The 25,186-nt window shown below is 46.9% G+C and overlaps 3 protein-coding genes and 1 non-coding gene across 6 annotated transcripts; 1 reads left to right on the forward strand and 3 right to left on the reverse strand.

Moving 5' to 3' along the window:
- Positions 1-420: 420 nt before the first annotated feature.
- On the reverse strand, positions 421-492 carry trnad-guc (transfer RNA aspartic acid (anticodon GUC)). The gene has a single exon. It is a non-coding gene; the product is annotated as a tRNA-Asp (tRNA).
- A 6,219-nt stretch (positions 493-6,711) lies between these two features.
- On the forward strand, positions 6,712-9,149 carry rcvrna (recoverin a). Its single transcript, XM_048991414.1, has 3 exons — positions 6,712-7,092; positions 8,495-8,606; positions 8,803-9,149. Exons 1-3 carry the CDS (start codon positions 6,712-6,714, stop codon positions 8,919-8,921), a joined length of 612 nt encoding a protein of 203 aa, XP_048847371.1. The 3' UTR covers positions 8,922-9,149.
- Positions 9,150-10,618: 1,469 nt separating this feature from the next.
- On the reverse strand, positions 10,619-17,683 carry LOC125718330 (growth arrest-specific protein 7-like). 3 transcript variants are annotated; one of them, XM_048992112.1, is made up of 10 exons: positions 17,272-17,683; positions 15,639-15,728; positions 14,851-14,966; positions 14,462-14,536; positions 14,209-14,287; positions 13,800-13,928; positions 13,507-13,630; positions 12,808-12,887; positions 12,439-12,537; positions 10,619-11,271 (listed from the first exon to the last, which is right to left on the reverse strand). In XM_048992112.1, exons 1-10 carry the CDS (start codon positions 17,374-17,376, stop codon positions 11,158-11,160), a joined length of 1,011 nt encoding a protein of 336 aa, XP_048848069.1. In that variant the 5' UTR covers positions 17,377-17,683; the 3' UTR covers positions 10,619-11,157. The 3 variants fall into 3 exon arrangements, with proteins under 3 accessions (XP_048848069.1, XP_048848071.1, XP_048848070.1); XM_048992114.1 differs by having other exon boundaries at positions 14,851-15,264; positions 15,392-15,728; positions 17,272-17,320; XM_048992113.1 differs by lacking the exon at positions 15,639-15,728.
- Positions 17,684-20,637: 2,954 nt separating this feature from the next.
- Positions 20,638-25,143, reverse strand: LOC125717727 (protein SCO1 homolog, mitochondrial). Its single transcript, XM_048990968.1, has 7 exons — positions 24,844-25,143; positions 24,585-24,686; positions 23,738-23,828; positions 23,329-23,526; positions 22,041-22,133; positions 21,171-21,286; positions 20,638-20,991 (listed from the first exon to the last, which is right to left on the reverse strand). Exons 1-7 carry the CDS (start codon positions 25,015-25,017, stop codon positions 20,857-20,859), a joined length of 909 nt encoding a protein of 302 aa, XP_048846925.1. The 5' UTR covers positions 25,018-25,143; the 3' UTR covers positions 20,638-20,856.
- Between the last annotated feature and the right edge of the window lie 43 nt (positions 25,144-25,186).

The following is a 25,186-nucleotide window of genomic DNA, read 5'->3' on the forward strand; positions in this document are numbered from 1 at the left end:
TAATTAAATGCATCACGTGCTTAACTAGAAGTTGAGAGAAGCGTTTTCCGCGTTTATGCTGTTGCCATCTAGCGGATAACCGAGGAATCCTATGAAGAAGGTGAAGGGTGAAGTCAAGAAGCTGAGTGTACATTGCAGATTGGAGGAGTACTAGGAAGCGAGATATGCATGGCCGTCCAAAATTAGCTGCTGTTTCGAAATATGCTACTTCCTAACACGACTTAGATATGAAAGAGGAACATAAAAATGGTATATATTGAAATTAATCGTATAGGGATAGGCTGGGTCACGAATATCTCTTTTACTTTAAATACCTGCTTGATTCTTACACTGATCCAAGTTGTTTATAACCTTATTTTAAAAATATGATGTTGCTTGACATTTGATCCTACTCACGTCATTTAACCAAAATGTAACCCACTCCCCGTCGGGGAATCGAACCCCGGTCTCCCGCGTGACAGGCGGGGATACTCACCACTATACTAACGAGGAGGTATATACATGCATGTATATTGTGAGTGATTTTTTTTTCTTATAGTTGTTTTCTTATGAAGCGTTCTATGCTCTGTTAGCATGCTTCAACTATTGAAAATGGAGTTTGAGTTATTGACAAAAAACAAAAAATGTTATCCTCACACGAGCATCACTTTTTAATTCTCTGCGTGTACCAATAAATTTACTGACCAATAGGTGTCTTATGAATACAGTGGTATTCCATGGATATGGAGTTATATTATTCCGTAATAAATGCATTTATTTAGTAGATATTTTCTTCTGACAATACTTTTATTATCTGTTACCTTTGTGTGTAGTTGATATTCTGATTTTCAGGTCATTTTACGCAAGTTTCTTCAGCATCACAGGAATCCCTGTCAATCAGCAGTGAAGTTCAGCCGAACCGGACCCAGGGAACATTCTGGCTCGTACAGCCCAAACGTACCGTGGCTGCAATTTATTTCTGTGTCCACTAGATGGCAGAATTTAATCTCGCAAAACTGCCGAGCATCGCTACCGCCTGCTTTTGCAGCTGCAGTCGTTGTATAATCAGAAGCTATTGCGTGTTCTGTTTTAAATGTTGAGGTTTCACTGGTATTCTCTGATAAACTGAGTATTTGCTTTAGAGCTGTTGCCGTAATGCCCGTTTGTGCGGAAGATGTTAACAGGACAAGACCGTGCTTACTGCAGCCGTCTCTTTCATCTTAAGCCCCCGCATTCTGCCGTGGCAGTGCCAAGAGACCCCCTCCCCAGCAGCAGAATGGTGAGGTGCACACATTCTACGTGATGAAGGAGCCACAGCATGCCTTCCAGAGGAAGGACAGGCATGACTGAGCCACCCCGGCCCATGAGTAATTTACTCCTCTCTCCCAGGACAAAAGTTTACTCCCGCCTTGAATAAAATGACCTCGAACAAACTGCCACCTTGAGTAAACCGCGCAATTAGCACAGTAATTAACCCGCCTTTCATGAAACAGCGCCCCCAACACAATTTTTAACCCAGAGTAAACTGACGCTTCCCTCGAAGGAGGAAAGATCCGTGCAAATGGTCACGTGAGCAGAACCCTGCACGATAACTTCATTACGTCGGCATGGAATTCTAATTAAGTGGGGTCACGTGACAAGAGCCTATGATAAATGATTAGCGCAGACATGTTGACAGCAAAAGCAGGAAAAGATCTGGCTTTGTAAGTCATGGGCATAGTACGTGTCTTTAATCTTCTACCACCACGTAAAATTCACAGCTACTGTTGGTTACGTCACATGTCACCTCCAAGATGGCAGAAAATAAATGATTTAGCTGCCGCAGTTGGCAGATTATGCTGACTATACAACGGTTTAATAGCTGCAGGATTTTTGCTTGTATCAGAGATTTCAGTGCATTCCAAGGGTTCCGAATCTTTTTTCCAATGTAGGCTCTGAGGAATGACATTCCTTTCTTTATTCTAGATTTTTCCACTGGCTAGTTCAAGGGCACCAGTAGAATAGTCTGGGAAATTTCTGAAACCATCGATCTTGATAAAGCATGACGTGTGACAGTTGAAAGGTGATTTTCCTGACCAGGTTCTTCTTCCAGGTCACAATTCTAACCTGAGTCGTAGGTTCGCAGCTTGGACCCTTTCACCTGTGAGGTGGGTGTTCTACTCACAAGAGGACTAGGCGCTTAAAATGATAGAAATGAACGAGTGCAGGATCTCTGCGATGATGCATTCGTTAAAGAAATGCACATACACATGCAACACAAACAACAAATGATGCTGTTGCAACCTGATAGGTTCGACTGTCTGTGATACAAGCATTGGAACGGCTGATCTAAGCGATCTTGGCTGTAATGTGACTGTGGGTGACAGACGTGGTTCTACAATCTCACTGATGAACAAAAAAGGATCCATTCAATTGCATTTCTGCTGCCAAAAAAGCACCTTGTTAATGAGGGCTGTCAGAAGACAACAGCCGAGTTCATTAAACCTAATGGGAAGTAACATCTCCGTGGGACAGCGCTACACACAAAGGGTCCTCCGAATACATGACTCGTCTTTGCTCTTCGTGGCTATGGAGACAAATGTTTGTCCTATCTGGTAGTCGACAGATTTGTCTAATAATGTGGCCACTGAGCGGAATCAAGCTATGAGCAGCTTAGAAACACCAATTAACCTTAGTGTCATTGTATTTTGTGAGGAAACACGCATAATAGATGATGAACATGTAGACTCCTTATGCACCAGGCGGAAGCAGGATTCGAACCTGCAACTCTGCACCTGGGAGGCCTAGGTGCCTTCTATGCATATAATGATTCCTACAGTCTGACTCTCAGCACTGATTTGGTGGGCCATGCATACCGTGAATTTGGTCAGTACCTAGGCAGTCACGTTAGTTAAAAACGGTGCTGCATATATTACATTGGCAGTAACAGGCTCAGTGCTGCAACCAGCCAGCATCATCTTATGTAATACTCTGTTACAGTGCAACCTTGAGAATCTCTTTACAAAACTACTGTGGCATGGAACTGATGAAAGTCCGAGCAGTGTTTACATGTCGGAAACCTGGAACTGAAACTATAATGAGACGACTGGGGAATCTGGCGTTAGCATTTTTGTTCCTCGGTTTGCATTAGCGGAGCTGCTGATGGCTGAGATGTACAGAGTGTGAATCCTGCTCTTTTTTTCCCAGGCTGTCTGCTGAAGATCTGGCAGATTTGCTGACATTGCTCTTCTGCAGCCTGGACTGTAAAAGCCACTCGGAGTTTCAGTCAGCCAGTGTTAGCCTGCATATGGGAAGGAGCAGAGAATTAGCTCTCCGTGCTAAGAGTGTTAGCATTGTGCTCTGCCAATAAGTGGACCGGTTTGCAAACCCCTCAGGACTGCAACAGATGACTGTATTCTTCTCAAAACCCAGGCTTTGTTTGGATGATGCTGGGTTTATAGGAAAGTCAGTATTAAACCTGTTTTAGGTATTAAGGCCTCCCATTTCCCCAACATAGCAGACGGTTTTCCTTGCGTACTTTTTGCATTTTTTATGCCAGGCCATTACAAGGAACACACACACTTAGCCTAACCCAGTACCTACTTTATGTCTTTGGACTGTGGGACTGTGGGAGAAAACTTGGGTAGCCAGCAGAAACTGCTGAAACACAGAGCGAACGAGCGCAGAGACCTCGGCAATGCGAAGGCGAGGTGCGCTTTCCGGGAGGACCCGGGAGGACTCGGGAGGACCTGGGAGGACCCGGGAGGACCTGGGAGGACTCGGGAGGACCCGGGAGGACCTGGGAGGACCCGGGAGGACCTGGGAGGACAAGGGAGGACCTGGGAGGACCTGGGAGGTGCGAAGCAAAGGTGCAAATTTCAGATCCAGAAAACAAAAATCCAGACCAAGATTCTGTCGCGACCAACCAGCTGAGTCCCCTGTGATTGTGATTCTTTATTCCCAAATGTTTGGTTGAAATAGAATTTTGCTCATGGTTTTTAAATTTCTGGACCTGAAATTTCCACCACTGATGTGACGTAGCACTGCTGACCACTGGTCCACCCCAAATCCAATACCTCCAAGTCCATGGTGTAGAGACAGATAGTGGAACTCAGTTCTCAAATACTAAGATAAATAGTTTTCTCAAAGTAGTTTTTGAAATGTTTCATATAATGCTCGGACACCCTATCCAGGTTGTACCACAGCCTTGTGCCATGTGCTGACTAAAATAGACCCCAAAACAGAAGCTTTAGAAGGAAGATGGATGTATGGATGGATTATGGAGCTTGTTATTATAGAAATTTAAACAATAATATTAATCATCAGTTCTGCAGACAGCTGGCTGGTTATAATACATACATATGGCAGAGCATTCTGTACATATCACGTCTGAGCCTATATTTACATTAGCCAAGTGTGATAGTGACGTGTACCGCACAGACGGTGTCTTCGTGTTAATTTTATGCCCGTAAACTTTCTTCCTACTTTTCTAATGACCCTTTTCACTCCGCGTGCTGTTACACCGACGGATATAAGCTGGGTAGCCCGGATTCCACACTCGGATGAAGAGCAAGCAGCAGAAATAGACCGTGGGGATAATGAGGTGAGCATTGGCAGAGACCTTAATCTGACATTAGCTTGCAGAAGTCCTGCTGGTTACCTGAGAGATTAGGGCCGCTGCCGAAGCAGGAGTAGGCCCCGTGGCGTACACTTCTCCGGCTCTTAGATTGCTGGGGGCACGGCTTATGTTCCTGCTTCTACTTGGTTATTCCTCTATGTCTATACAACCAACAATGCAAATATTCTCCTTAGGGCGGTTGACTGGAGTGTTGTCAGCGTCGATCTCGGTTCGGCCTCGGTGACGTCGAGGCAGTGATGTGTCCCTCGTCATGAGTGGTGCCCCAACGCGGCTGGCTCTCGAAATAGGCTGGGCTTATGCCCCAGCTAGAGTCACATGCTGACCTCCTAGCAATTAGAGGCCCGGGGGGCTGAGGAATCCTTACTGCCTGCCTGCGTGATGCTTACAAAACTGTATGAAAACTCAATTAGTGTCAAAAGGCTTTAGGACAGTGAAATCTGACCGAGGCCAGAGTCGATGCAATCTTGCGCACCCGAGAAGGGGGTGGGGGGCGGAGCCAGCCTGATGCATGCTGGGAACCCCACCCCAAAAACCTGGAGCTTAGAGCAATGTTTTTCAAACCAGTCATGGAACCCTAGACTGTACAAGTTTTTGCTCCCTCCCTGCTCCCAAGGAATTGGGAGAGAGCACCTGGGGGGTCCCCGAGGGCTGGTCTGAGGAACACGGGCCTAGGGCATCGCTGAGTACGGCAGCATGAATGGTCCGTGTTATTGGGTGGAAGTTTCTTATGTGAGGCGCATGTTGCATGAATCACAAATTCGAGGCGTGATGGATCTAAATAGCTGCAAGTGACGCTTGTGATTTCGTCTGGCACACAGAGGTATCTTATTGTTTCAGCTCAGCAGGAAGTTAATAAAACAGGCAGGATAAGCTGCAAGGCTTCTGTGACCCAACCCAAGATAAACAGCTGGAAGATGGATGGATGGATGGATGGATGGATGGACACCCAATTTCCCATAGGTGTGTACGAGTGAGTGAGTGGTGTGTGAGGGTAACCTGCCATAGGATGGTGCCCCATCCTGGGTAATTCTCTGCCTTGTGCCCGTAGCTTCCAGAATAGGCTCCAGACTCTCACAACCCTGAACAGGACAAGCAGGTACAGAAAAGGTATGAATGGATGGATCGATGGACGGATGGATGGATGGAATCCTGACTGTATGTCATCGGTGGTCTCATCTCAGAAACAGCAACAAATGGACTGAGGGTTTCTGGGAATTTTTTTCCACAGTTACCACGTATGGCAAAGTTAGGCAGGTGGCCCTTTAATCCGGCCTGAAATAACAGTCCAGAAGCCTACATCATGCATCCCATCCACACAGGGACACGCCTGGCGCTCATTACCGTAAATACCCTAAAAGCTACACCCCTTTCTATTCAATCAGTAATGATATGGTCATTTTTTGACAGGTTTCAGAGATGATAAATACAGGAATAGGGGAAAATAAATGAAAAGATTTTTGCACTTCCATTCAGCTCTCTGTCTAATACAGAATCCCAGGTGGGGGCGGCGGGAGGGGGGGATTGGAGCCAATCCCAGGATTCACAGGGTGCAAAGTAGGCAAACGCTCTGCCCAGGATGGAGTATTTTGGATTTCTATTTCGTTATATTTTCCTTTCAGCTAAAGATGTGACTGGAAAATATTGAAATGGATGTAGCTGCGAACAGATTAACCTGACTGAATGTGCATGTAATCTGACGCATGTTGGGAGGATGGCGTGTGTCTCGAGCAGGTGAGGACACTGTGATTGCGACAGGAAGGTTGTTGGTTCGAATCCCAGTGAGTTCCCATTGTACTCTTGAGCCCCAGTTGCTTCAGGGACTGGCTGACTCTGCTTTCTCAAAATATAAAAAATGCACGTAAAATGTAAATGTGAAATGAGTTATGGGGCGGCTGTCTTCTGCCAGCACCCCGTGACCTAAACAATGGTGACGCACTGATCGGCTTAATCTTTAAGAAGCTCCATGAGGATTTAGACTGAGATCTCTGAGTTCCTTCGCAGCCTGCAGCATTTGTCAGGACACACGGGCCAAGCGAGAGCCACGTCCAGGGCAAGCAGGCGAGATCCGGCCGCCATCCTGACCCCAGCCGAACGACAACGAGCCTCACACACAAATGGGTAACACCAAAAGCGGATCACTGTCCAAAGAACTCCTGGAGGACCTGAAACTCAACACGAGGTACAGTGAGGAGGAGCTGCACGCCTGGTACCAGTCCTTCCAGAAGGAATGTCCAAGCGGGCGTATCACCAGGGAGAAGTTTGAAAGCATCTACTCCAGCTTCTTCCCGGACGCTGACCCCAGCGAGTACGCACGGCACGTCTTCCGGAGCTTCGACACCAACGCCGACGGAACGCTGGACTTTCGGGAGTACGTGGTGGCCCTGCACCTGACCTCATCCGGGAAGACTCTGCAGAAGCTGGAGTGGGCATTCGCCCTGTACGACGTCGATGGCAACGGCACCATCAGCAAGAACGAGGTGCAGGAGATCGTTAAGGTAGCCGAGCAGCCTCTGGCACGGTGTGGTTAACGGCTGCTGATCCCGCCGCTCGGCCTTCCACGCCACGGCGGTAACACCGTTGAGATGTGTGTTTTGTTTTGCTTTTTTAAGAAACGGGGTCAGCTGGGAGTTAAGGGCCTTGCTCTGGGGCATAATCTGTTGAATAAGTGTGGCCCAGATTGAACAGTACATGGCATTGCCAGAGGAACAAAGATTAGCTAGGTGGCTAACAGCATCTCCTCATGCCTCATGGTTAGGGGTTCGAGTCCCCATCACCATACAGTGTGTGGCGACCCACAGCCTGTCCACACTTTTGCTCCCTCCGAGTTCCCTGCCAGACAGTTCATATTTTTGCTACCTGGGACAGAGCAAAAACGTGGACTGTCTGTAGGACCGGATTGGAAAACACTGCTGTAGACCGTCTCTCTGGCTTTGTGCCCTGTGCTTCCCAGAATTGGTTCCATGATGTTCTGTTGGATGAGTGTTTAGAAGATGGAAGAGAGAAGCGTCTTTATGTTAAGTTTCGAATTCAGGGTAAATGATACATTTGAATATGTTTGAAATATCAACGCGTCTGTAATCTGCCGCAGCTGGGCTGCTCACTGTGAGGGGATTGGAGGAGATTCTCTTGCTTTCGTTTAATTAACATTTAAGCCTTGGCAGTGAGCCCTGCGCCGGTCCTTCTCTCTCCTTATGTAACATGGCATTTCCGCTAGAATAAAACAGTTCACCTGCTCTGTCAGTGTAATGAAAGCCCAGGGTTTCACATAAAGAAGATTACATCTCATTATTTCCTATAATCTGTTTAGAGATTCACATGAGGAAGGTATTAGTGTGTCTTACTGCTCATTTGCATTTGTTTCAGTGCGTTATATACAGCTCTGGAAAAAATTAAGAGACCACTCTGTATATTTAAAAAATCTGCATTTTTAAATCCTGGTTGCATCCTACTTCTGCTGGCTGAAGGCTACACTGAGCAAGCAGGTCGTTTCCAGGTTCAAAGTCTCTAAGACAGCAGCACACAAGAATAAGGTGAAGCAGGAGACACTGGGAACGACCATAAAGCAGCCAGGCAGAGGGCAGAAGGAACTTTCTAATGCCAGAGATGACCGTCAACTTATCCGGCAGTGTCTCATAAATCAGAGGGTGACCTTCAAAAGGAAGTGCAGTGATAGGACAGGTCATATCAGGGTCCTAGAAGCAGGACTGAAGACCCATAAAGGAAGGAAGGAGCCCTTCATTAATGAGAAGCAGGGAAGAGCCAGGCTGCAGTTCGCAAAAATAATGTAAATTTCACACAGACTCACACCCATAAAATGGGAAATGAGTGACACAAAAAATTGTGTTGTGGTCTCTTCGTTTTTCCATGGCTGTATATTTTTCTTTGGCATCTTTCCAGGCAATATTCAAAATGATATCCTCAGAGGACCAGAAGCACCTTCCGGAGGATGAGAATACGCCACAGAAGAGAGCTGATAAAGTATGGAACTTCTTTGGAAAGAATGAAAACGGTAATATTTCCCCCATAGATACAGAATCTGAGCCCTTACTCTGTATAAACAAATACACATAATCGTGCAGAGGCAGCTCTAGTTTTCTTACACTTTCTATAATCCCTATAAACACACCATGCATAGATCTAGATCGCTAACTCTCTCGGGTGTCGAAACACTTTTATTTCTCCATGTCCTTTTTTGTCCCTCTCAGATAAAATTTCAGAGGGGGAGTTCATTCAGGGTGTGATGGACAACAAGGACATACTCCGGCTGATACAGTTCGACAAGCCACAGAAAGTTCAAGAGAAACTCGAGGAGAAGCAGCAGTAGTGTTTCGAGCGGCCAGCAGTTCTGTGAGACTTTTCCCACAGCTGTCCCTTTGCTGCAGAACCCCCCCCGCCCCCCACCCACAGTGTTTGTCTGCTGAATCACCTCCACAGCGTTACTTCATACTGTCCACACACTCAGCAGAGGCCCTGGGCGAGTGTTATATCGCCCAGATGCTAATATAGCATCCTTTTCACCACTTCTATATTTAAAGTTATACTCAGGCGCAAGAGAGGGTAAAAAACTCCGACTTTGTCTAGGATTTAGCCTGGGACTCTCTCCTTATTCAGCTCGAGGGTTTAGGCCTGTACTCCATACCACTTTCTAGCATAAACACTTTTAAGCCCTTTAATTCCATCAATAATGCAAAGGTTCATAGAGGCAAATCCTTGCCGAAGGTTCTGTTGTTAGTATCACATTAAGAGGTTTTATTTAGATGTCATTTGTGATCATAATTTTTTGTAACTCTGGCAGAACTGAGGTGTGGCACAGCTAAGGCTGCTAATTTTAGCCGAGGCACATTACAAAGCCAGCGTGGGACAGGGCAGGCCTGTAACGATGACAGGGCAGGCCTGTAACGATGACAGGGCAGTAGCAGGCGATGGTGGCAAAGGCTCCCATCGCTCGGCGGTCAGCTTTCTCCCGGACATGCACAAAGTTATGTCAATGACAGCTCGCAGATCGCTGGAGAGCCACGACGATCTGCTGTCTCCATGGAAACCGGCTCTCATCCTTCTATTTTTGCCACTTCAGACACCGGGAGGAAAAACTTGCCTTTCAGTGGTACAAACAACAAAAAAGCTTTATTTAGACGTTCTGTGTGCGCTATATAAATATTACCAATCACTTAACTTAAATATAAGTGTAGGTTGGGAATTATTTTTTTTTGTTTGTTTTTGCAGATGCCCTGCACTTTCGGACAGTACTTTGTTTTTATCCACATCCATCCATCCATCCATCCATCCATCCAACCACTTTTCCTGGTCATTGTCACCAGAATCATGAGCCAATTCACGGCAGCAATGTGCACAGGGCTGCTGTACATCCTGGATGCCAATCTGTTTGTCAACATGACCTTTGTAAGTTTTTCTCATCTATTACTAATGTGATTTACACCTGAATAATGCACAATCAATTGTCAAGTGTAAGCCCTGTGCTGTGGGATTTTGTATAAAAATGACTAAATTCCAACACATACGCCAAACATACCACACATACCACATATACCACATATACCCCACACAGAGCACTAATACGAAATCTTGTTTTATGGCACCTTCTGCCCTGACTTGTAGGCAATGCACATGTTCTCTGTGTGTGTGTGTGTGTGTGTGTGTGTGTGTGGGGGGGGGGGGGGGTCCTACTGTGGACTAACATCCCATCTAGAGTGTCTTCTGGAGGGGATCCAGGCTCACCACCCCCCTGTACCAGATACACAGTCATGGAAATAGACGGGTACATGCATGCATGGATAGATGGATGGATGGATGGATGGATGGATGGATGGATATAAAGTGCAGGCATTGCCTTGTTTGTTTGACCCAGAGATTAGTCCAAATTCAAGGTACTAAACAGTGATACAACTTAAATTCTCAAACCAGCTAATTTCTGCGATTATAATTTTCTACCGGTGCCATGGTGACAGGATTCCATGGCGGGAGGGGGGGCACCTGTGGACACACACATCGAACTGAACCAAAGACGGTTTAACATCCATTTAATCAAACCTTTACAGTACTTTAAAACACTTAATAGTCACAATTAACTAGAATGAGAGGATGCACATGAGTTCATTAATTTTCACAAAACAGATTTGTCAGGTCACATTTTACACAAACATGTACGAGAATTCAAGGTGTAAAGTAACAAAATAAGATTTATGATACCAGAGCCTGTTTCATAACCATAAAGATATTAACAGTAACAGCTAAGTCTGTGTATTTAAAAAATAAATAAAAACCATAATAAAACATTTCCAGCTATGCCAGTAGCTTTGGATGAGAGTATCTGCCAGGCATCTCTGTGCTGTAGAACGTTTCTCAATCCAGTCCGTGAGAATCCCAAGACAGTCCACATTTTTGCTCCTGCCCGGCTCCCAGCCCACCTGTACCAGGTATCCGGTGTTCTTGATTGGCTGGGAGCTGGAAGGAAACAAAAATGTGGACTGTCTTGGGGTCCCCTGAGGACCGGCTTGAGAAACGCTGCTGTAGAGGGCAGCCTGGGCCCCCTTCACTATCCTCTAGAGGTCCAGGTCCACAGGCCGGATTTGCCCGGTCATGTGCTCCATCACCCACAGCTGCCGGTCCCTGGCTGGGTCCACGCTTTTCAGTAGCTGGTCCACGGGCTCCAGCATCTGTGAAGAGAACCGAGGGACCGTGGTAACTGTAGGATGTCTCAGTGGTTTGCCCGATGTTAATGAGTCTCGTGCTCTGCAGGCGGTTACTGTGTCCTCAGACATCACCGGGGAAAGGCTGATTAAGCCAGAAATCATCTATCATTCCTTGATCGCTACGACAACCACATAGAGGTGCTGCTGGGAAAGGAAAGTGAAACCTGGTACTGGTGATTCGATAATATAAAATAATGTTGCATCTAGCTTTGGGCTGCAGTAAGTCTCAGGAAGTACAGGGGAACCGCCTACTAGTTATGTACACACTGCAGGCAATTAGGAATCGAATGGTAATTCATTCATCCGCTTGTTCACTCACTCATCACTCACCTCACTCACTCACTCATCACTCACTCATCTTCCTCACTCAATCACCCACTAACTCATCACCCACTCACACACTCACTCACTCATCACTCACTCATCTCACTCACTCATCTTCTATAATGCTTGTCCTATTCAGGGTTGTGGAGCATATTCCAGAAACAAAGAGTGCAATAATCTAAAACGCAAACCTGAAAATTCATTTTAATATCTTTTGTCATTTGTTTACAGGTAGCTGTTCGAGAATGAAAGTGTTAATTTAAGTAGTCAACACTGCTTTAAGGAACAAAAGGAAAGAGATTTAGATACATCTGACACTTTTCATTATTATTATTTTGTTAAAAAGAATTGTGAAAATTTAAGTATTCTGTTTAATGTCATTCTTATTAGTGCAATGGTCCACATTTACTCGTGAATAATTAAGAAGACAGCTGGGGCGAAAATCTGCAACTACGGTGGATGGTGATGATTAGATTGGAGCAGAACTGCCCCAGAAGGCTGTGATGAGCCCTCTAGTGGAAGAAGAACGGGTAACACTAAGCTGCAGAAGACCAAAAAGCAGAAGACTAGGCGCAGGTTTTGTTTCGAAGCGATGGCAAAATGATACTCTTCATTTCAATTTAACAACCACATGTTTAACTCATGGGATATTAATTTAGGCTCAAAGGCAAAGATTAAAATAAAGATTATGCATATATGCACCAATATTCTAAGAATTATATAACAGTATGTATCACAATTCGCTACGCGAACATGTTTTGTCATATCTCTAAAAATCCGTAGGGCTGCACTAAACGGTTCACTTACACTTTGGCTAAACATGTCAGTTTCTCGTCTCAGCATGGTGTACCGACAGAGGTGTTGTCGTATCGTCTTCACACGATCTACCTCCAGCTTCTCCAGCTCCTGCGTTGCACAGACAGGAGAAGTAGGCGATGGGATTAGTGTCAGAACGATGATGAGAATGATTACGGCTGAATCTGTAGTTAATTATAACTGCTGAAAAATCGGACTCGATTGTCATTCGTTATGGGGAGGCCAGATCATTACCGTGCTCGATTGTGATTCGTTATGGGGAGGCCAGATCATTACCATGCTCGATTGTGATTCGTTATGGGGAGGCCAGATCATTACCGTGCTCGCTTGTGATTCGTTATGGGGAGGCCAGATCATTACCATGCTCGATGTGACCATCTCCTCGAACCACCGACACTGCGCCTGGTTGTAAAGGTCGATGCAGCGCATAAGTTCATCCCCTGCGCAAGAAGACGTGCAAAGTCATCTTTCAGTGTGGACCTTCCAAATGACTCTATGTTAATGATGGTATATTTAACAGTAACGATGATAGTGTGAAAGCTGAGATTTGGGATTTTGGGTACACTGTCAGAACAAAAAGGGTATTTGTACCTTTGCTTGTCACTGGGGCTGTACCCTCTCGGGTCTGCCGATTCAACCCTTAGCTGTGGGTAAATGTACCTTTTAAGGTCCGGAAAAAGACGTGAGGAATATCCCCAATTTACAAACATCATTAATTTCTGTACCCCCGCAGTGGTACAAAAATATTCCTGTGTCCATTTCTGTACTTTAAAAGGTACAATTACCTACTGCTAAGGGTACAATCGGCAGATCCTTGTGGGTGCAGCCCCAGTGACAAGCGAGGGTACAAACTGGTGATCTTTTCTGTCAATGTAAGACCAGTTACATTGTAAGGACTGTTTTTTAAAAATGGAATGTACTTAAGTTGTTCAGCAGTTATACCAACATTGTATTGACAGAAATATACTGTTACACAATAAATCCTTGAGGGACATTAACAGTAACAGAGAAATGCTCCTGAGAGATGCTGTGTCAGGTCCCGCAGCGTCAAACGCCCACCTGCCTGGGTGGATTTTCTCCGGGCCTTTTTGATGTCCACCTCTGTTTTGTTGCTTAGCTTGACCTCGAGTTGTTGCGTTTTGACCTCCAGGTCTTTCTGACGGTCTGTCAGGGCTTTGCGAGCCTTGGAGAAAGGTCGGGGGGGGGGAGGGATGAATGTTTTATATTTGTGGTATTTCCATCAGCAGCACCGTGTTACTGCATCACAAACTGGACTAAAGCCGTGCAGAGTCTGGGTTGGGAGCCGTCCGATAAAAGTCAGGTAGGATTTTGTCCTCGTGACGATGCTGTACCTTCTCCACAGCGACGTATCGGCTCAGTAGCTGCTTGCGCAGCTCAGAGATGTTCTGGTCATACTTCTTCATGTCTTTCTTGAAGTTGTCTCGGAGTGACAGGAGAGGTTTCTCCACCTCCGAGTGGAGCTGTTGAGCAACAAAGAGCTACTGTCATGCGGCGCGTTCAAAATACGCTGGTGCGCGTCGGCACGTCCTGCAAATCAGGGACCCCCTCTCCACAATTCTGAACATTTAGAAATTTTCTGAAAGTTTGTACCCCTCCAGTCGACAAAAACTATCAAGAGCTGCCCCCCCCCCCCCCCCCCAAAAAAAAATGATACTAGGTACAGGCCTGCTGCAAATTATTAGCTTTATCCTAAGACGATTTCTGCGGATGCCTGCGACGTTTTTGCGAGCTGCGGTTTACCTTGCATGAGAACCTGAGGTGCACCTCGGCCTCGTCCGCCAGGCTGCGCTTCAGCTGGCTCCAGGCTTCGCCCAGGGTGCTGCGAGGGGGGGGGGGGGGGGGGACCAGCTTGGATTCACATCTCTAACTCTGAGCTACTGCAGTATACATGCCGTTACATAAGCTTCTCCAGTGCATCATGGGAATTAATATAATGCAAGCGAGCGCAGGTGGTGTTACTGTGATGGCTGATGTTGCAGCGTTCTCCACTTACCCTTCTTCTCCAGCGGCCAGGGGGACCTGTGAGAGCTTGGCCAGGTTCTTGGCATATTCCTCTTCTATCTTTATTCTAGGAAAGAGGACATGGTCTTATACTTGGGTCCTGCACCATAAGCTGCTTTTCACGTAGCCGCGCAGACCACTGGTGCTATAGCCACGCCCACATCTACGGCCGGCCAATCGGCTCGAGGGATACGAAATCGCAGGAAGTGAGGTCAGTCTGCTTTCCTGACTTTGAGAGGAATGTGCAGGTTTTACCAGACTGCAGCGGCAGCAAGCGGCTCGAATTCGGCCACGTCCTGCTGGGTGTGCATGACGATCTTTCGGGACTCCCAAACTTCCCTTCAGAGTGGAGAAGCCGCGTCGCTCCCAGAGACGGCTCACCTCTCCCGGATGAACTCCGCCATCTCCTTCTGCAGTTGCTTCCCCTTCAGCTGCTTCTGCAGCAGGACCTCGAAGCCCGTGATGCATGAGGCCCCTTGGGGGTCCTTTTTATCAGTCTTGGGAATGAGAGAATGTGTCACTTGATTTACAACGACAGAAATTTCCACCATAACTCAAACATTCAGTTAAATAAGCAACACAAAGAGTACTCCTACGATGGTGAAAAGTTGTGTACTGTGCGATGCTGAAAATCTAGGCACTATGACAACTGGCGGCTTCTAACCCATACTCATGTACGTGGGTTTACAATATATACGATGCTTAATTTGTGCCGGATCCTGTCGGAATCCATTCCAGGTCCTCTCTGTTTTTGACTGTCTGCGTTCCAGCACATATTTTTTTGCCAGCATCTCTCTGGTTAAAAAAACAAAAATAATAATAAAAAATAAATCAAATAAATATTTTAATTTAAATACCAATTTTCGGGGATTTCACATCCTTTGTTCAGATTTATTCTTAGAAATATGTATCGTGTCTTTACCACTGCGTTTCGTACGACTTCCGGGACCTGCGCTTGCCCCTCCGCTCTCATATAGCCTTTGATTCACAAATTAAGCACTGTGATAATAATGTAATACAAGTGCATGGTGTTACAATGGTGAAAAATGGTGGGAGGACCATTGGGCTGTCGTGAGTGCAGCTGTAGTGATGTGATGTGTTGGGGAAGGTGAGAGAACAGAAGGGGGGATAATGTCACCATGGCGACAAGGTGCCCAGTGACCCCTCACCCAGAAATAGTCACAGTAGCTCCAATCACCAGGCTTCAGCAGGGGCTGCGCGGGGGTTCCCAGGGTGAGGGGAAAGGTCACACCATTGATCTGGGGGGGGCGGGAAAGGGGAGAGAGTTCCACATCCCTGCAGAGACTCCTTGACCGTCACACACCGAAGGCGTTTCCCTCCTCGCCGGGTTAATGCACTGTTTACGGCCGGAATCGGCCCCCACTGCGCGGCCCGAGTATCCCGTTAGCGACCCCAATCAGAGCGTCTGCCCGTAAATAAATAAATAAGCACAGTGTACAGTAAGCCCCCCCCCCCCCCCCGCTCTCCAGCGAGCCGGATCGAGGTTATATAATCCACACCATCTGCATCTTCCCCCTGCCAAATCCGAAGCGGCCCCCCCTGTTCCCGCCTGTGGGCGATATTACGCATTTCTGCAGAACGCTCACGGTGTTTTATAAACAGCAGAAAGAGACCCTCGTTTTGCTTGAAAGCCGAGCGGTGGTCCTCGGACGCCGTAAACGCGTCATGAATGTGTTGTGGATGCAGCATAAACAGAATCTTCCAGAAGACAGACCGGAGCACGTTGTGATTGACTTTCTCTTAAGGGTCGTTCCTTGTTTTGAATCTAGTGTATCACCAATGGAGACAGAAGGGCCCTGAACATGATGTGCATGGTCCTGCTGCTCAGCAGAAGCTCAGAATTAAATGCAAAGCATCGGTAACATTGGTCTGCAGCCGACATCATCTATCAACTTGCTTTTTTGAGTCTGATTCGCTCCAATAGCTGCTTAAAAAATATTTCCCACATTCATGGCATCACATTCATGCACACATGAGTATATATACACACACACACACACACACACACGCACATGTAGGGTATACCTATCCTTATGCACACACACACACACACACGCACACATACACACTACAACAGCACTGGAGGTATCCACAAAGGCTGTGGGGGTGCTCTACTACTGTTGCTAGGCAACAAATTGCATTTCTGCATGTTTTCAAAAATAATATCAAACTGCAAGCTCGCCGCGTTATTTTTATCCTTATGATAATGATCTCGGCCCTTTACGTTAATCTCATATAGGAATCAGGATATTTCTCCTCTACATTCCTGCAAGCGTTCAGCTGTACTGATTTGCTCAGCTGTACATTGTCTCGTCTTCGCTCACATGCATCCAGTCTGCAGGAAAATCTTTGGAGATTTCAGATGCTACCAGAGCTGTTTGTTTACATCATGGATGGGTGACGGTGTGGGAGCAGTACACGGCCAAGACCTGCTCCTTCAGCCGTCGGGTGGATGGCCCCCCAGCTCTCCATCCTCCACCTTTCCTGGCTGGGAAAGGATCAGCAGACCAGTGGGGGGAAAAGTTGATAGACGGGGCTCCATCTGCACACTCCTGAGAACAACCTACACCCTCCTGCCGTCGTGTAACGTGGCGAAAAAGGGAGGCTTTCGGTGGGACGGAGCCCCCGACGTCTGCGCGGTTCGGGCGTTTATGTGGCTGGCGCTTGGCGGGAAAGCAGCAGCGACGGTTCACTTAGGCACTGGGGCGTCACCGCTGCCACACCGAACTCTGCCCGCTCGTCTGTGTTCGGCGAATTCTGACGGCGGCTGGACATACTTACTGTAACCTTGGTCTCTTTGTTCAGTCCCCTCGTGGGGGACGTCGACCCTGGGCTCTTTGGGGACACACATGGAGCTTTCTGGAAGCTGCCTTCGATGTCACACATCCTTCGTTCTCTGGCAGCCGCTCTGTTTTTTGCTGCGACGGGAATGTTTTTTTTTTTTTTTTTTTCCCCTCCTTTCCTGTTGCCGTGGTGAGCAGATTCTGGACCGGCTCACGGAAGAGAGCGCGCGAGAAAGCTGCCTCAGGCTAAGCTGTTAGCCAGGGTCTGGGGGTCTCCATGGGAAGCGAACGGGGCATCCAAGCCTTCTGCGTACCAACACTGTCCATGCTGCCACCGGAGGCAGCACATGAAGCCAGTGAGGAGGAACAGATTACGTACGCTCCTCACTAGAACATCCCCCCTCAGAAACACGGAGGGGGGGGGGGGGTGAGGGAGGGGCTTCTCAGTTACGATGACGGCCCCTGCTGAGCTGTTTATGATCGGGGAATGGAGGAGAAGACCCTCAAGAAGAGCCGAAGCAAGACAACCAATGAGGGAAGCCTGGGATTTTTAAACGGCTGTCTGATTGGCCGGGTGGTGTTTTTAAGCAGGCGTAGCGTCGACGCCCCCTTTAATGATGGATGGGCACATATCATATAAGGCGGTACCCAATGTGTTTATCCCCATAATTACGGACATGGTCAATCCATGCGTGTAATTTAGCACTTTCCAAGCATTGGGGGGGGGGCACGTCTCCCCCCACTAAACGTACCTCTGAGAGCATATGCCTTTCCAGCAAACCCCACAGACTCCAATTCGGTTGTGGGCTGACCGGAGCCAGGACCGCAGAGGCCAAAGCTGGCGCGGGTCCCGGTCTTGCCTTCTGTCAGAAAACTCTCCACAGCTTGATCTAATCCCACACACTGGAATCTGAAACCTTGGACCGGAGGTGCTTATGAAACGCTAGCGAGTCCTTTAATTCTCACCAAACTGAGATCAAGCGGACTATTGGGGCAGCAGCTGGGCGTGTCTGGCCGTAACACGGCATCAGGCCTCAACATCCTGTCATTTGAACCCTCCACCTTTGGCACACAGCTCTGGTTTAAGTCATTTTTGGATTGAATTACCTGTATTTTATCGTTTTTTGGCCCCTCAGATTGATCACACAGACATACAAACTGCATCCATTCCACCCATCCTTTCCACCTATGTTTTCCATCCATTCATCCGTCCATCTCTCCATCCATTCCATCCATCCATCCATCCGTCCGTCCCACCAGGGCTGGTCAATCCAATAGGCAACATGGACAGCCACCTAGGACGATATCCTCTAAAGGAGTGCCACCCCCCACCCCCTTAACAGCAATGTTCTCCTTCTCTGTGTGATGCTGAAGGGGGCAGAGAAGATTCTCCTATTTGCCTTCTTCACTCATGACCAACGGAAAATAGAGCAGAAAATGAGCAGAATATTTGACACTCATAGCTTGATACAGGGGTACTAGACAAATTACCATTTTATAGGGAATAAATAGGGAGGTTGAGAAGCTAAAAGTCAAACTGGGGGGGGGGGTGCATTTCCCCATTATGAGCACTGTAAATTACAAGGTAGCCTACATCAATACTTTTTGATTCTGATTGGCTGGAGGCTTCACACCTGGCTCACAGGTAAAGGAAGGCAGGGAAATCAGCAGGGTTCGGCCCTTAAGGACCGTGATTTTAATAGCCCTGTCCGATACCCATAAACCGCGATTCCTTTATGCAAAATTACCTGCTGTTATATTATAAGTAATACACACTAGCAATTGTATAAGTCAATAGAATAAGGACATTGCAGAAGACACCTTTATGGTAAGTTGAATATAAAATATTACTGTACATGTGAAACGTCTGAGAATTGACACCAAACCTTCCTTGGTCCCAAGTGCACTTGGCAAAATGTGCGTGGAACTTGTGACAATATTCTGTTTATGCAGAAATTTTTCTCCATCATTTAAAAAAAAATGCTTTTACAGTTACTGTGCTCTATACATTTTTAAAAACATTCGATCTGGCTGTGAGTGAGTATGTGAAACTTCATAGTTTTTGCAGGCATATGCAGCAAATATTAAAACTATGACTGTTCCGTTAAGGGTAACTTTTAGCTGAGGATGTTCTCGTCGATCAGTCATTGGTTGACAACATGAAGGAGAAATGACAGGGAACAGTTTACAGGACTAATACGCGAAGCCTCTGGCTGGATGCTGGCATTTCTGACCGTCGGTGACACCTGGTGGTCATCTACTGTCATCGTCATTATCTAAATGCAGCACTCGGAATATGGAGGAAGAGGAGGAAAGGATGAAGCAGTGAGGAGATGAGAGCCTTGCATAAGAGGGATGGGAGGGGGCAGAGCTCACTAACTCATTCATGGCTTCACATACCTTTTTTCAAAAAGATCTGTTTGAAAAATGTGTTTTTTTTTGCAGAAAATGCATTTTTAAAGGAGATCTTTCTGAGGGGAGAGAGCAGCAGAGCTAGAATCCGAAAGCCGTCCTTCTGCCTCTTAGGAACACGTGTCTGGAAGGAGAGAGTCCTTCGTAAATTATTTGCTCTCCGTTCGGGCGGCGAGGAAAATTCCCGGCGCTGCCTACTGCATTGCAGCAGAGGAGCAGAGCAGCTGTGTAGAGCCACGTAGAGCTGGCTGCGAGTTTCCTCTATAAAAAGCAACTGGAAAGCGGCACTCGCAGCAGCGTCCAACGCGGCCACCCAACGCAGCAGATACTGACTTTTCTTTCAGGAGTAGCTGCTCCCCGTTTTAGAAAAGCGGCAAATTAAATTTACGCCGTCGCTTTCCGTTTCTTACGAGGTCTTATAAACCTGAGGGGTGACATGGTGGGTGACACTGTGACCTCATGCCTCCAGGGTTGCGGGTTCGAATTGCACCACTGCTCTGTTTATCGCAATGGTGGGCACTCTTATCTGCATAGGGCCGGTGTGTATGTGGGTTTTTGGGGTAACCTGTAGGTCAGCCGTTCACACCCAGGTGTGTGGACTCTTCAGCCAGTCAGTCAGTCCTCTACTTAGTGATCTAAATCGGGAGCTATAACAAAAACCTGCATATCCAACAGCCCACCCCACATTAACAGTTTGCATGTTAGCCCAAGTAGGAGGAATGTCTCTTCTGTAGTCTGTCGTCACCCAAAGTCCTATGACTTAGAGTCAGTTTATTTGGCGTCTCTGAAACAGCAGCAGTGTATCAGTGTGCCTGAGTACGAACTGGCATCCCATGCATGGTGCGGGATCCAGGCCACGCCGGCGCAGTCCTGAGCAGAAGACGGCGATCTATACACAATATCTGAACTGTGACTGATGGTTCCTCAGAACCTGAAGCTTTGCCCCATCAGAACCAAGTGCACAAATATTTTATCATTCATTTCTTATTAACAGATTTCTTTCTTGGAACATTTCACTGTACATCCCTTATTTATTAAAACCGCTCCAGAGACAAATGCTCTTTTGGGACTGAAAAGCAGAAGCACCTGATCCAGAGTTCGGGTTCTGATGGATGATGGACGTTCCTCCGCCCCGCTTGAGGACCCTGGGAAGTGATCAGGCGATCGGTGCCTACTGAGCCAGTCTGTGTTTTCTCATGTGTGCTGCGACGGCAGAGGAAATCTCTGTGCTTTTTTTGTTCTGGCCAAAATATTCCAAGAATTCTCCATCGGGGCCAACCAGGTACATGATTATAGTGTGGTCCACCTAGAAGAGGAACGACCATTAATTGGGAGCGACTCTTAATGGCAACACGATAATATACAGACGATCCTTGATTTCAGATCCCAGAACAGTCTGCTCATTTCATTATTTGATCCAACGTTCACTGATGCATACAGCCCTATCCATAGACTCACTGAAAGGGTTTAAAAAAAAAAACTCACTATGTAATCGTTATCCTCATCTCTGGGACCCTGGCTGTAGTACACTCTGTAAGCGCGAGAAGCCTTCTCCACCTGCTCATTGGTTCCAGTCAAGCCAATCAGCTTCGGGGAAAACTCTGGTGGGGGGGAAAAAAACGTGTATTACACACCTGGCTGTACCTCCTTAGAAATGCTTGGTCTGTGAACGTCACTCTAATCAACGTCTCCATCATTATCACACTGCAGATAGCATGCAAAACAGTCGCTATACAACTACCACACTACGAGCTTCATCAAAGACTCACACCTTATACGAACAAGGGGAGGCTCTGTCTTTAATGAAAACGAATGAGAACACAGTGTATAAACTAATTTGGGCACTTATTTATTGAGGCGTGGGTAATGGACATTTTCGGGGGCAGCAGTAGCGACGCTCCTGTCGTTGAGTATCTTACATGTGTTTTTCCACCACTGAGAAAATTATAAAATAGGATAAATGCAATTCTGGAAACACCAAGATTTAAACTGTATGAATCTGATGGCCAATATTTTATTTGCCATTTGCAGAAGTAAGCCTACGGGCACTCCAGCATTCTTCTCCTCGCATACCCCTTCTAGCTCTCCATAGCTTGGGGGTCACGGTACAGGGTCAGCCCATGTGCAGCACCCCTGAATCTGGGGGCTAAGGGCCTTGCTCAAGGGCCCACGGACATGTGACTCTTCTGCTGAGGCCGGGGCTTGAACTAACAACCTTCCGATCACAGGCACGGACGCTTAGCCCACTGAGCCACTCGCTGCTTAGCTCCCGTCTCATAAATGTGGGTTATGTAACGATTACAGGAGCTTCCAGCAGCCTCCAGTCTGACAATCATAAGAAAACACAAGTCCTACCTTTCACATAAGCAGCGACTGCCTGCGGCGAGTCCCGTTCCGGATCGATTGATATAAAAAGGGGGATGAGGGCTGGCAAAGTCTTTACTGCATCTGTAGACAGAGAAAAACAATGTTGTAGCAGTTTATCTTTCCGGTGAGGGGTGACATACATTTTTTTATTGCCCACCACCACCCCCCCTCTTCGGAGGACAACTTTATGTTACATTAAATTAAAGGCACAGTGTAAAGACTGCGGCCGCTCCGAACTCACCCGCCCTAGTACAATGATTAAAAAAAAGGGGGGGGGGGGGGGGGGGAGGGGGACACCGACACAACAATCGTAACAATAACAGACATTAATCACCATGGGGGGCGGGGGGGGGGGAGTAAACAGAAACAATAATAAGAATAGTAATAAAGGTGGAATGGAGCAAACACAGTGTGTGGGAATGCAGAGTACAAACAAGCATAAGGAACATAACAGTCATTACAAGGACATCAGACAACAAAAATTATATCAGCAACAATAATAATAATAATGTTACAAATAGGTGGTATACATATGAAGCAGACACACACCCGTCATCCTACACATATACATGTATATTTCAATCCCTATAACATACACTAAGAAGTAATAATAATAATGATACTGATCGCTCAGCCTCTTATGTGCCCATTCTCATATGTGCAAGTGTAGGTGTGAACTGATTTGTCATTGGATGTGCTGGCATTTGATGCCGTCAGGGGAGGTGACAGCGCCCCACCCCCGGGCCCAAGGCGAAGGCAGGGAGAACCAGACAAGGGCCCCCACCCAGGAGCGGACCTGTGGCGACCGGGGAGCAGCAGACCCCCCGACCAGCCCAAACCGAAACGCCCAATTCGCTTAGAAGGGCCCAGACCATCCCACGATACCCCGGACTGCCCACCAGGGCCACACCTGGTCAACGGCCCACGAGAGGAGGCCGCCCACCCCGGCCAGGGCCGCCTACATCCCCCCCCATGATGGATCTTCCACCCGGCGGCCCCCCCACCCACGCAGGGCCAAAGACAGAGAGTTGGGGGGGGGGGTCCTCAGCCCCTACCGCTTCCCCGTCCCATGTTAGTGTGACGTGTGCATGTACATGTGTGAGAGTGTTGTGTGTTTATGTCTACAATGCATTAAAATGATTTTTAGCTCAAATAATAACCAAAATATAGATTCAGCTTCTAACCTCTTATCCTAGTAATCAATGAACATACGACCATATTAAATATCTGCCAAGAATTTATAGGATTGGCATTAAATTGCAAGGATGCTACTTACCAATTTCATCCACGACCTCAATCATTTTTTCCAGTTCCTCAGGGCAGACGTCAGGGCAGTGCGTAAATCCGAAATAGATCAGGAGCCACTGGCCTAAGAAATCTTCACTCTTGCGGGGCTTGTTGTTGTGGTCCACGAGAGCGAAAGGTCCCCCTAGGGCAGCCCTGCCCAGCGACCGGTTCCTCTCCTGCTCCATCTCTACAGCCACAGATATCTCAGTGCAGTTCATGTTTTTACCACTGAATGTTAAATGGAAACTTTGTGAAAAACAGCAGGTGTCTAACAACACGTGACAGAGTGAATCTCAAAAACACAAACACCGTAACTTGTGGTCTTGGCAAGCATTGGTCTTGCATGCAAACACTGCATGCAAACACGTGGAAATCTAAAGGTTTTCACTGAAACTTACTTTTCTCCTTTTCTTTCTTCATGTATTTCATTCCTGCGAGCAGCACCCCACCGAAAGCAAATGTTATTGCCAAGGACTTCCATGTCACTGGCTGAGAACAGGGTAGCAAAGAAGAAGCGAACTGAGCACACAGAGAGGTCAAGACACGTCAAACATACAGCTCTGGAAAAAAAAAATAAGAGACCACAGCAACATTTTACTTTCACTTATTTCTAAGTTTATGGGAATCTGTAGAATATATATTTTTTTGCAAACTGCAGCCTGGCTCTTCCCTGCTTCTCATTGATGAAGGGCTTCTTCCTTGCTTTATGGGTCTTCAGTCCTGCTTGTATGGCCCTGATATGACCTGTCCTATCACTGCACTTCACACCACTTAATGTTTCCCATTCCTTTTGAAGGCAACTTGAGGACATCCTCCAATTTATGACCCACTGCCTGATAAGTTGACGATCATCTCAGACATTAGAAAGCTGCTTCTATCCTCAACCTGGCTGGTTCTTGGGTCATTACCAGTGTCTCCTGCTTCACCCTATTCTTGTGTACTGCTGTCATAGCAATTTCGAGCTTGGTAGCAGCCTGCCTCGCAGTGTAGGCTTCAGCCAGCTAAACCAGGATTTAAAAATGCGAATTTTCTCAATGTCTTCTAGAGCTGTAAATCTATAGGTCACAGTGATACATTAAGCTTTAAATGTTGTGCATCTAAATCGCGTTCTAAACCAGTCAGGAATACCGCTGCTGCCGTACGTTCAAAAAAGTTACTTTAGCAAAATACCAAATAAGTCATCTACTGGTATTCTATTTTTCATCTATTTTCAAAAGGTGTGGATGGATCTTTTGGTATTCCTACCCCAGTTCTTTTCCACTGACGGTCATTTGACGGCGGCGGAGGAAGAGAAGCGAATGATCTTGAATGAATTGTGTGGTTAAGTGTCGTTCTCCTGGGGTTAACCTGCAAGGAAAACCATTACACGAAACTGACGAAATCTGTTCTAAATGCATCTCTCAGGAGATTGTAGACTTGTGCCACATGGAACTGAACAACTTATTTTGCAAAATGCAGTAGATATCATAGGCAGCAGCAAACCTAGTGAGTACAGTTGACCTACCAGCACGTGTGAATCGCGAACGAACACATTGGTACAAAAACGCACACAACTTGGAACTGGTCTGTAATTAAAACCGCAGATATTTACTTTCATTATCCTGGGTAGAATGACACGGTTAAGCATTTGTAATTTTGTACTAAGACAACTAACTAAAGGGGTGAAACTGTGCGCCATGACACTACGGATGTTTAGACAGAGAGCGCTTCCGCATTGTCTAAGAATCTCGATGTCTATTGGTCCTTCTTGGTCCAGGAGAATGACGTCATCAGCGGCGCGGCCGTGGGCGCACGTACGCTGACCGTCTGTGCTTCAGAACCGTAGCATTTTCTTACAAGTGTATATT

Source organism: Brienomyrus brachyistius, chromosome 22, assembly GCF_023856365.1.
Source record: "Brienomyrus brachyistius isolate T26 chromosome 22, BBRACH_0.4, whole genome shotgun sequence".
In the NCBI taxonomy this organism is placed as follows: domain Eukaryota; kingdom Metazoa; phylum Chordata; class Actinopteri; order Osteoglossiformes; family Mormyridae; genus Brienomyrus; species Brienomyrus brachyistius.

Coding starts and splice junctions, on each gene's coding strand:
- rcvrna (XM_048991414.1), top strand. CDS start 6,712: ATGGGTAACACCAAAAGCGGATCACTGTCCAAAGAACTCCTGGAGGAC. Junction 7,093..8,494: donor AGGTGCAGGAGATCGTTAAG/GTAGCCGAGCAG, acceptor GCATCTTTCCAG/GCAATATTCAAAATGATATC. Junction 8,607..8,802: donor CTTTGGAAAGAATGAAAACG/GTAATATTTCCC, acceptor TGTCCCTCTCAG/ATAAAATTTCAGAGGGGGAG.
- LOC125718330 (XM_048992112.1), bottom strand. CDS start 17,376: ATGTGTGACATCGAAGGCAGCTTCCAGAAAGCTCCATGTGTGTCCCCA. Junction 15,729..17,271: donor ACAAAGAGACCAAGGTTACA/GTAAGTATGTCC, acceptor CGCCCCCCCCAG/ATCAATGGTGTGACCTTTCC. Junction 11,272..12,438: donor CTGACATGTTTAGCCAAAGT/GTAAGTGAACCG, acceptor TTCTCTTCACAG/ATGCTGGAGCCCGTGGACCA.
- LOC125717727 (XM_048990968.1), bottom strand. CDS start 25,017: ATGGCGCACAGTTTCACCCCTTTAGTTAGTTGTCTTAGTACAAAATTA. Junction 24,687..24,843: donor TTCGCGATTCACACGTGCTG/GTAGGTCAACTG, acceptor TTTTCCTTGCAG/GTTAACCCCAGGAGAACGAC. Junction 23,527..23,737: donor GAAGAAAGAAAAGGAGAAAA/GTAAGTTTCAGT, acceptor CTGTGGCTGTAG/AGATGGAGCAGGAGAGGAAC.